Source organism: Meles meles, chromosome 3 (assembly GCF_922984935.1).
Source record: "Meles meles chromosome 3, mMelMel3.1 paternal haplotype, whole genome shotgun sequence".
NCBI classification, from domain to species: Eukaryota; Metazoa; Chordata; class Mammalia; order Carnivora; family Mustelidae; genus Meles; species Meles meles.
Window position 1 is genome coordinate 38,629,276 of NC_060068.1, and position 10,723 is coordinate 38,639,998.

Sequence of the window (10,723 nt, forward strand, 5' to 3'; positions counted from 1 at the left end):
CTATAGTCCTCTTTATTGGATTATTTTTGATCTCCAAGAAAAGGTAAGGTAGAAATTTGAGTGGTACCTCAGAGTCTGCGAGTTCAGTGCTCATGCCCCAAGGATTGAGAGTTAGATCCGTGATTTTCATTATGGAATCAGGTATCAGAGTATACCTGATTTTAATTCCCTTAGGAATTTAATTCCCTCAGGAGTTTAATTCCCTCAGGAGCTCTTTTTTGGGTGCCATTTTGAATGAATAAGCTTTCTGGAATTCATCATCTCTAACATGTAAAACACTGCAAACTAACTATTTTCCAAGAAAGTGGCATTGTTCTCTAAAGTGGCATTAATAAACCTTTTCAGGAGAATACCCACGTTAATCAGGTCATAGGACAACTGGGCAGACTTTTGACCAGGGTCTTTTATATGAAGTTCCAGCTAAAATGTTACAACTTAATAACTTTTGAGATGAACTCTAGGTAAGCATAATAGATTGATTCCTATAAAAAAAAGGTTATTTTGAGTCATCTTGCACTTAGTGGGTTCTTTCTGAAATCTTTTTCTACTGTGAGTGGTAATAGACATAAATCAATAAAAAAATAGTTTTTTTATTAGGCAATATGTTCAAGAACAAAACGCTCCCATTCAATTAAAAAGCTAGAGTACAGTGATCAGTCTTTTTATTATTCGGCTAAAAATTATGGTGTAATAAGACATTTTTAAAAACAACAAAACCAGTTTTTTAATGGAAATGCTGATTTGACTTATTGCTAGGCTATAATTAATATCCTCTGGAATGAATCGGTTCCACAGTGTTCTAATAAGGCGCCGGCACTTGAGAGCAACAGCACTGGCACACTGGCTTTCCAGCACACTGTTTTCTCTCTGATATTTAGAAGAGGATTCCTGTTACTTCTGCCTGGTTTGGGGCCATCCACACCCAGCCCCACATGTGGGGTCGTGTTTCTGGGCCATCTGACCGAAGGATCTTTGCACAAAGATGAGCATGGATAAAAAGCAGTACTTACTGTGACAGTCTCCCAGGCCCTCTGTGCTGCCACGTTCTATGTCCTGTTCAAAAGTCAGTCTTAAAAAAAAGGAAAAAAGAACAGGGAGAAGAAGAAACAAATTCAATAATGCACGTCCTTACTCTGGAATGAGTCTGAAGTTTCACTCCAGAAATGAACATGGTTTGCTAAACTGAATGGCAGGTGCAAAAAAAGGAATAGGTAACAGCTGGAAAATCTGTCTCTGAAGTTTATGGAAACAAGTCTTTATGGGACTCTCCAAAGAGAAGGCAGGGTTTAAGCCACTAATTCTGATATTATTCAGGGAGCTAATTAGTTGGTGGATTATTTATATCCTTCTTTTATGGATTCTTTGAGCATTTCTTAAACATTAAAAAAGTTTAAATGTTAACATAACTCTTTTTTAAAGATTTTTATTCATTTATGTAATAGAATGATCACAAGTAGGCAGAGAGGCAGGCAGAGAGAGAGGGGGAAGGAAGCATGCTCCCTGCTGAGCAGAGAACCCGATGTGGGGCTCAAGAGACCATGACCTGAGCCAAAGGTGGAGGCTTAACCCATTGAGCCACCCAGGTACCCCATATTAACCCCCGTTTTTTTTTTTTTTTTTTTTTTTAAGATTTTATTTATTTATTTGACAGACAGAGACCACAAGGAGGCAGAGAGGCAGGCAGAGAGAGGAAGGGAAGCAGGTTCCCCGCTGAACTGGGAGCCTGATGCAGGGGTCCATCCCAGGACCCTGAGACGATGACCTGAGTCGAAGGCAGAGGCTTTAACCCTCTGAGCCACCCAGGGGCCCCTAAAATGTTAACATAACTTTTTTTATAAGTGATATAGAAGTCTATAAATTTAAAAAAAAAAAAAAGAAGGAAAAGAAAAGGTCTCTTTCTCTCTCCTTTTCCTTGACCCCAGCACTGCCTTCCTAGACCTTGATCTGTTTCTTTGCCTAGAAATGACCTGTGTGACAGTGTGTTCCAAAGAACAAATGGCTGGGGGCCTGTAGCACCTTCAAGGGGTGTGGTGGTACATTGTGCTGAGACCCCCAGAGACCCTGCGACCCTGTGACCTTGAGAACCTTGCCTTATTACCCTCGTACTTGCCCACAAGCTCACTCTTCTTTCAAACCCCTTTGGTTACCATTGCGCTGCACAAGGTATATAACAAGACCAGTCTCAGCATCTCTATTTAGATTTTTGAAAGAAGCACGCTGGACTCACTCAGAGGAGTACTGTCCTTTTTGGGGGGACGCTCTGCTCTCCTTCTCACAACATTGTTGACACTCTTGTTTTGCAACTGCCTTTAGAGTTTATTTTATGGACTGTCTAGGAAAACCATCTGGAAAGTCATAGCCTTGATCGAATCATTCACCGTGTTTGCTTTCCAGTGTTTTTCCCTGTTAAAAATCAAATTCGTATTCCACAGATAAAGATTTTCAGAAATATTGGAAGCCAGGATTCATCAGGCTCTGAAGGCTGTTTTTCAAAGGGAGTTCCACATGTTTTGAGCAATGAGATATAGATGTAGATCCTTAAGGGAACAATTTTCGACAACTTAACAACTGAACAATTTTGGACAACTTAACAACTGAACAATTTTTAACAACTTAAAAATTACTTTCTTTTTAAAATTTTATTTATTTATTAGAGAGAGTGACTGCACACAAGCAGGGGGCAGGGGGTGAGGGAGAGGGAGAAGCAGACTCCCCACTGAGCAAGGAGCCCAATGTGGGGCTTGATCTCTGGACCCTGGGATCATGACCTCAGCTTAACCTACTGAGCCACCCAGGAGCCCCTACCTAAAAATGATTTTAAAAAATAAGTCTTACCACCTTTGGTCACACCTTGAATATAGAAAGGAGATAGGTCATTTCTTAGCTTCCCTCCCGTAATTTGTGATCTTTACTCCTTCACCTCAAGGGTTCCCAGGAAAAGATACAAATCTCTAATGCTAGTATGTCAGTATTGCTACTTGTGAAGTGATCTAATCATGAATCATGAGGCAGATTTCCAGGTCAGACTTGAAAACTGTCCTGAGTTATGTTTGTGGGAATACTTTCCCTCAAGTTAGCGTGTGGTGGTCATCAGATCCATGCTCCTGCCTCTCCAGTTATTCTAAAATGGGAGAGGAGGCTCAGAGTGATGCCAAGATGGTTCTTTGCCCTCTTGGATCTGGGGACATGAAAGGAATGGTTCAGATAGAACTGTGCTGCCATATGGCACCTCCCTTGAGTTGCCCTAACTTGTCAAGGACGTGCATTGGATTTCATATCCACCAAAGTAAAGACAGAAAAAACAGAACAAAACAAAACCTTCTAACTAATGCCGTCTAAGCATTTAAAGCCAGGGTAACAATTTTATGCACCAAAATCACAGGCATGATATACTGGCCTGATCTAGCTGATCTGCTGGACAACTGCCAAGAACTGATTGACTCCCTAACGAGTAATAGGGTCAGCTGTTCTTCAGTGTGCGGAATGGCTTACTGGACTCACTGTACCGATGCACCGCTGAACAAATGCTCTATGACCTCTTCTCAGCCCTGCATGGTCCATTAGAGGAGTTAGTTTGGCTGTGGTCAGACAGACCACAGCACTAATCTAATCGGGACCCTGTTGCGCCTTTTCTCTACTCTTCCTACACTGCCGCGATCAAGGCATGCACCTTCTTGTCCCTCTCTTCAGGGAATACTTAGAAGCCCACTGTGTTTCTTTTCCCTGTGTTTTTCAACAGTCTGAGGACGGATGATGAATCAATTGGAAATCTGCCACATGTGATGCTGGCATGTTCTGTGAAATGGGAAAAGGAAGGAGAGGGGTTGGCAGTCCCACTGATGAAGTCTGTGCACAGAAGGCTGGGTGGCAGTGGGGTGACGGTATGTCTAGAATGCGCGGCAGCCTAAGGCTGCCTTACCCTCCCGCACAGCTCAGGTTCCTTACCTGCTGCTGGGTGACAGGTGGGCGCAGGCACCACCTTCCTTTACCCACCCACAGTACGGGTCTCTGGAGGCGATGCAGGTTCTGCGGGAAGAATGGGACCGTGAGCTACCGGGACTGCTCTCTAAGCACTGCAGACCTCCTCATGGTCAACGAGGCCAGATACCTACTTTTTACACTTCCCATGTCGTTCGCACCGGCCAAGGGGAAGCTTTATCACACAGGTGGAGAATGCAACATACAGAGAGCTGCTGGCTTTGTCCAGCTGCATGCCCATGATCCTCTTGTCCTCCACTCCGTCGTAACTGCACCTGGTGGCACAAGGCAGGATGGTGCCGGTCAGAGTCTCTCTGGAGTCTGCTCTCTTTCTCCTGACGTGCCCTCCCACCCTGCCTCCCAGCCATGGGGTGGTGTCTTAGTCTGGTCTCACTGAAGGTGAAGCAGATCCTCTGAGTTGTCCCCCTCCCCTGTGTGTGTATTTATATAAACACACACGTTACTGGCAAGGAGGAAACAATGCTTTTTATGAATTAAAGTATTTTTTGCAAATAATATTAAAAGTCACCTAAACATGCTATCCTCAGATAGTCTCTGCATGAAAAGGAGCATAATAACCAATAATTACTAAGAAAGAGCCAAAGATTCTACGTACTTTTCAGGGTTATAAACGCTCATCTCCTCCAGGAAAAGGCTGTCATTTAGGAAACCACTGTTTCCTACCCTGGCCAAGAACTTCAAGATGATTCCCTTCTCTGATCCCAGGAAAACCACAGTGTGATTCTGGTAAGGGCCGGCAGCAGTGTCCACGGCGATCCTGGTCAGGCGGTATCTAAAATGACGGGACCACGGTTTTTAGCTCTTTGGTCGGTCTGTCATTAAAGGGTCCCCTTTTCCACTTCAAACCGTTGTGACATAGCTTTCTAGTAATAACCCCAAGAAAAATATATGCATGTAGATAATGTTCTCAAGCTGTTCTGGTCCTTTATTTCCACATGCGGAGCATTAGGATGGCTCCAAGGGGAGGACGGAGGTATGTGTGGAGGCCAAATCACATAACAAATAGACAGCCATCGCCATCTGCAACCGCTCAGCAGTGATCTCTTCCATGAGCATCAAGGAAAGGCTGAGGTCTCCCAGGAAGAGGGGAAGAAATACTAACCGAACTCACTGAACATTCCATTTACCACCGCAAGGGCAAGCAACAGATACCAGTTTTCCGTACTCTGCCTCTGAGGTGCAAAGCCTTGTCAGCAAAATGTCGGATTGGAAAGCTTTCCACGTGTATAGAGGGGCTGAGAAAGTGCTGAGGGATGGGAAGGTGGCGTGCTGATGGCACTGTAAATAAAGACAAGGACGTGCAGGCCAAACAGGGTCCATCTGAAGCTGTAGGTGAAGGACATCAGGCCTTCGATAAGTCCTGTCGGGCACCATCTTTAGCGGGTATCTCTCAGCCATTGACCACTCGGTGGATACCTGTTTGTGCCAAGCACCTTGGCAGAAACCAGAAAACATGGGCCCTCCTACAAGTTTTACACCACAGTTTCCAGTTTATGGGCAAGAGCCGTTATAGTCCTTTAACATCTTCCCCTAAAGTCATTGTTTAAAAAATGGTGGTAAAGATGAGTAACATTTTGTTTGATGGCTGCCGCCAACAGGATGGTATTTGGGAAATCCTGTGGAACGGTTTGGAAAAAAACTCTAAAGAGATACAAGAAGGAGTATTTAACGCTAACACAAACTTCTCATCTGCTGTCCCTTCTCTTCTGGCCACCCCTTCAGATTACAAATGGTACAGTGTGACTCCCTCACTCTAGCGTCCTTGCACAAGTGCCGTCCATCCCCGGTCTGTCTGACAGCTAACAAGCTGGGGACAGGACTTGGATGGGATCTGGAGCATGTTTTGCAACCATATCCAACCACACATGTATCCACATCCATCGACCAGCTCTCCTTCACTGCTTCTCTGCTTTTGCCCAGGAGGCTCTCACCCGGAAGGAGTTATCTTTGTTCCCTCTAATTGCTGGCACTGGTCCTTTTAGCCTGAAGATATCAGAACTCTTCCCACTGGGAGTGTGATGGGGGTTTGGTGGCAGACCCCCAACTGGCCAGCATTTCCTAGCTGAAGCAACACCAAGGATAACAGAAGATGTTTGTGGCATTTCAAATCATGATGCACCGGCAGGTTCTCTGAGCATGATATGGAGGAAGGAACAGCCCGGTTAGGGCGTGATCTTCTTGACACCCACCTGACCATTGTCCTCAGGAACCACGGCCTGTTGATGACAGAAGGCACGGCCTCATCCATGAGGGGGTGGGTTTTGATGAAGTTCAGGGTATCATCGGGAAACTCATTGGAGGTTGTGTATTTTTCTAAGGACGATGAGCCAGCGCAGCAACCTGGCCTGGAAAGAAACAAAGGGAGGGAGCTTTTTTTTAAAATGCCTTATGGCAAATTCTTTGAACGGACTGCTTCCCTAAGCATCTGGCATGAGGGAGAATATGCTGTAGGCTGAGAAGGGGAAGTTGAACGGTGCAGAATGCCACCAAACAAAATAGGCTTAGCTTCTCTCCTGGCCACCTCATTCCATAGCAAAGTTGCAGCCAGGGCAGCCTGGCATCTCCCCCAGAAGCCCAGACCAACCTCCCAGACAGTGATGGAGCTTCAGTCAAGGGGGGAGGTGTGTGCTCTGCCCAGGTGGCAGGAGCTCCGCTGCCTGTCCTAAAACCCTGCTGGACGTCCTTGAGGCATATTTGCTCTACCAGAGGAGAGAAGGCAGCTGACTTCTGCATGATGTAGAAGACAGAGGCGCTCACAGAACGGCCAGCCAGCGTAGAGCCCAGCAACACTCACTGTAACTGGCTCTCCTTACCTGGGGCTCTGAGAATGTGCAGGGTTTTTCTTTAGTGTTTTTGATTGATTTGGGCAGGTATGAAAAGCCAGTTACACTGAAGATTCTCTCCTGAAAGGTCATTTCTTTATTTCTGAACAGTGACAGCAGAAAGTCATCTCTACAAGCGGTACCGTGGTTTCAGGAGTCTGGGGACAGCCTAGTAAAGTCAGGTCAGGGAAACCACCACCCCAGTCCTGTCTACACCCTGTCTCTGCTGGTTCAGGAGAGTACACTGGACCCTGATAGCTCTGGCATGATCCAGCCTCATCTACGCACCGTTTTATGGCACTAACCCAGCCAGTCCTGTGAAAGCATCCTGATGTTGGCCAGAGGCACAAGGAGGCACGTGGAAGGATGGGGAGAAACCCATTGTCACCATCCGAAAATCAGTTTGTGTCCTGGCGATAGCTGACTGTCACCATCTTCACACATCAGGGGGAGCACAGTCTGTGAGTATTCCCTGGAATCTCACTCCTCGAGCCTAGCTCCCCTTCCTGCCTATCTGCAAAGCTAACGTTCCCAGGAAGTGACTTTTCGGGGATCTCTGAGCCGGCCACAGTGTGCCTTTTTGCACCTGGTCTGCTCTCCATGAGTAATAGCGAATACACATAGGAGATAATTCAGGTGATGAAGACCGATGAACCACAGAGGGCTTCTTGTGGTTGGGGGGGGGGGCGGGGTTGGGTAACATTACCTGAGTCAGTTCAGTTGAATGGACTGGCCTGCTCTGTGTGGGGGACTAGTGACCGGAGGAGAGTGTTGGAAACCAAAAAAAGGAAGATACTGGGCTTTTCTGCAGAATCCCAGAAATTCAGTGGAAGAACCTGGACACGTTTCTACAGACCTTAGATAGCCCGTGTTCTAATGGAAGTGTACAGCGCGTGCTCTGTGGGGAGGGCAGGCATGGGGGCGGGGCAGAGTTTCTTCCTGTCCCTCTGAGAGAGAACGAATTAGCTGACTCCGTGCGAAGATTTCGCAGAGGTTGCATAGGACCAAGAAGTCTCTGCATTGTCTTGGGATGGCAGGTTCCTCATGAAAATGATTCTGGGGCTCTACATTTTGGTGGAGGGATGTGGAATGTGTCTGGATCCACAACAGACTAGAACCCGGTAGAGCAGAGCAAACACGATGGTCCACTGTACCCACTGGTCTCCACCCGCCCTTGCCCCGGAGTCCTGGACGCAGCTCTGATCCAGCCTGTTACAGAATCCAGGGATCACCATGAATATTTCACATTTGATTAGGGTATGAGGACGTGGGTCTCTGTATAAGGACGGGGAAGCAGGGTGGAGTGGTGGAAGTAACCTACTCAGGTCTGTGCACTTGCACAAGACACATTCTGCCTCTCTGGGCCTCCCGTTTCCCAGCCGTACACCAGCAGGGCTGGATGGGATACTTCCCATCGTCCTAGGATTATACTGGATAAGCCACTGGGATAGAGGTTAAGTAGAAGACTTGTTGTTTTGAATATAGCTAGAGGTAATGCTGAGTTTAGGTTAAGGGAATAAAGGCAAATGGCCTTCTAGGTCTTTCTGTTGTTCCAGCATTTATATTTCTGGGGCCCCATGGAAGGTCCCAATGTGCGGTTCTCTAAGGCATTCACTGTCAGAGGACCAAGGTGCCCATTTTCCGCCATTCAGAATCTCCACAGAAATCTTTACACATACCTGGGCTTGGGTACTCGTTCATCAGGAACTGGTGTCCAAGTGGAATCTGGAGACTTCTGCTCTTTGAACCTCCCCGTGAAAACATTGGCAATGTCGAGCATGTCATAGGCACACACTGCAGACCCCGGGATGCTGTAACATAGCAGTTCATGCCGCGTTATTCTCACAACTGTTAGGCACGCAGCTTGGAAAACAGACTCCAAAGCACCTCTACTGTTACAGGCATTGGAAATTTCAAGTCCACACCCTGATACTGTAAGGAATGCTGGTATACACAGTGAACGTTTCCCTGAATCCCGTTTGCATGGGTGGCTTTAAAGTAGAAGACTTGAGCCTTGTTGTTTTGAATATAGCTATTGAGTAATGCTGAGTTTAGGTTAAGGGGATGAAGGCAAATGGCCTTCTAGGTCTTTCTGTTGTTCCAGCATTTATATCTCCGGGGCCCCATGGAAGGTGCCAGTGTGTGGTTCTCTAAGGCATTCACTGTCAGAAGACCAAGGTGTCCATTTTTCGTCGTTCAGAATCTCCACAGAAATCTTTACACATACCTGGGCTTGGGTACTCGTTCATCAGGAACTGGTGCCCAAGTGTCCATAGTTTGCTTACCGGCAAACTCATAGGAAAAAAACCTCTTCCTTTGGTTATTGCCTTTGGAACTGCATTTGTTCATAACTGGTGGTTCAGAAATTCCCTGAATTTTCACTCACTAACCTTAAAGTCTTTGGAAGACGTTTTACATCTCTAATATTGGGGTACATTTGAAGTAAAAGTGTCTCCACTGTCCACTCATTGCTTTTTTGTGTTCGGTTTATTCCAGCCAGAGACCCCGGGAGGGGGAGTGTATGTGTGGGGAAAGCACACTTATTTTCTGTTTGCCCGCTGCCCATGTCAAGATTTACTTCCTGTTTATTTGCTTCAGACAAAGCAGCTTAAGTCTCTAAAGCACCAACGTTTTGCAAATAAAGTGCTCTGTTACATGCTAAATAATAATAATGGTGGTAATCTCTACCTGTAATTACATCCTTCTCTGGTGCTCATGGAAGGACTGGGGGGTTTTTAATCAGCGGGGAGAAGGCATGAATTATTCATTCACTTGAACCCGTTTGTCTCTAACTATGGTCATTCCTTGATTTTGATCAAATAAATGGCTGGCACCAGCCGGCCAAGAGGGTTCACCAGACTTTGAGGTAGTGACCAAGGCATGGGCGGGAGCACCCAGGCCGGGGCGCTGGGCGCGGTGACTGCGCCGTCCAGGGCAGAGAGACCGGTTTAGTCTTGACTTTGCAAATATTGAAAGGGTATGGAAATCACTTCCTAAGTGATTAGGGGAATTTTCTGCCATCTTTAATTTCATAACACAGTTATTGAAGTATTACTAATAAAGCAAGAATTAGGGAGAGGATTAGAAAGCTTGTTTAAAACGAAGTGGCAGGATGAATTTTCAAATATGTGGACTATATATACATTGTGTACAGAATTGGATAGATAAGACAGCAGTCCCTTTGGTTCTGAATCTCAGAACCCTAGCATGACTTACTTAATTTTGTGAAAATCTTTTCACATCTCCCTATTCTAACAGTAACGGGGATACATAATGTGAATATTACGGTGAATAGGATAGCTACTGAAGTATTTTATGAGGCATTTCATAATAACTAAAGTTACCCTAGAGTTCGATAATCTTCCCAAGGTTAGAATCACTTGTGAAATCCTTTTGTCTTCCTTCCTTTACTCCCTCCCACCTTCTGTTCATCTTTACTTCATTCATCCTTTCTTCCCACCTTCTGTTCCTTTAGCGTGTATTTTCAGAATCCCTAATCTCCAGCAACAAATGCTCAATAAATGACAGCAGTTCTCAGCTAAGACGCGTTGGTGGGCCTGGCAGACCCAGCAGAGGAGGGCACAAATGGGCACAGCACATCTAAGAACTACCTTTTAGCTCTAGCCCGTAAGCCTGTGCAGCTGGAAGAGGAGAAGGGCCTGACCATGGAGGGACCGGTGTACTCACCAGGGAACTTGGGTTTTGTCCCCAGGGCAGAGAGGAGCACCTCAAGGGCTTGAAACAGCCTTTCCCGACCAAGTTTGCGTGTGTGGAGGATGGGGTGGAAAGGGACGAAACCAGAGCCAGTAAAACCAGAGGCAGACTCTAATTTATAGATGAAAATGGGTATGTGCATTGTTACCATTTTCTCATTTTACCGAACAAGTAAGGTTTCTTTTTTT

General features: G+C 46.0%; 1 protein-coding gene across 4 annotated transcripts in view; it reads right to left on the reverse strand.

The window, feature by feature from the left end:
- Positions 1-10,723, reverse strand: part of SEMA6A (semaphorin 6A) — a 127,922-nt gene that overhangs the window by 30,934 nt on the left and 86,265 nt on the right. For all 4 annotated transcript variants that reach the window (XM_045999131.1, XM_045999133.1, XM_045999132.1 and 1 more), the window contains 6 exons: positions 8,501-8,632; positions 6,189-6,344; positions 4,595-4,771; positions 4,113-4,253; positions 3,946-4,026; positions 1,011-1,069 (listed from right to left, as the gene is read on the reverse strand). In XM_045999131.1, coding sequence (XP_045855087.1) covers positions 1,011-1,069; positions 3,946-4,026; positions 4,113-4,253; positions 4,595-4,771; positions 6,189-6,344; positions 8,501-8,632 — 746 coding nt within the window. The remainder of the gene's footprint in view (positions 1-1,010; positions 1,070-3,945; positions 4,027-4,112; positions 4,254-4,594; positions 4,772-6,188; positions 6,345-8,500; positions 8,633-10,723) is intronic.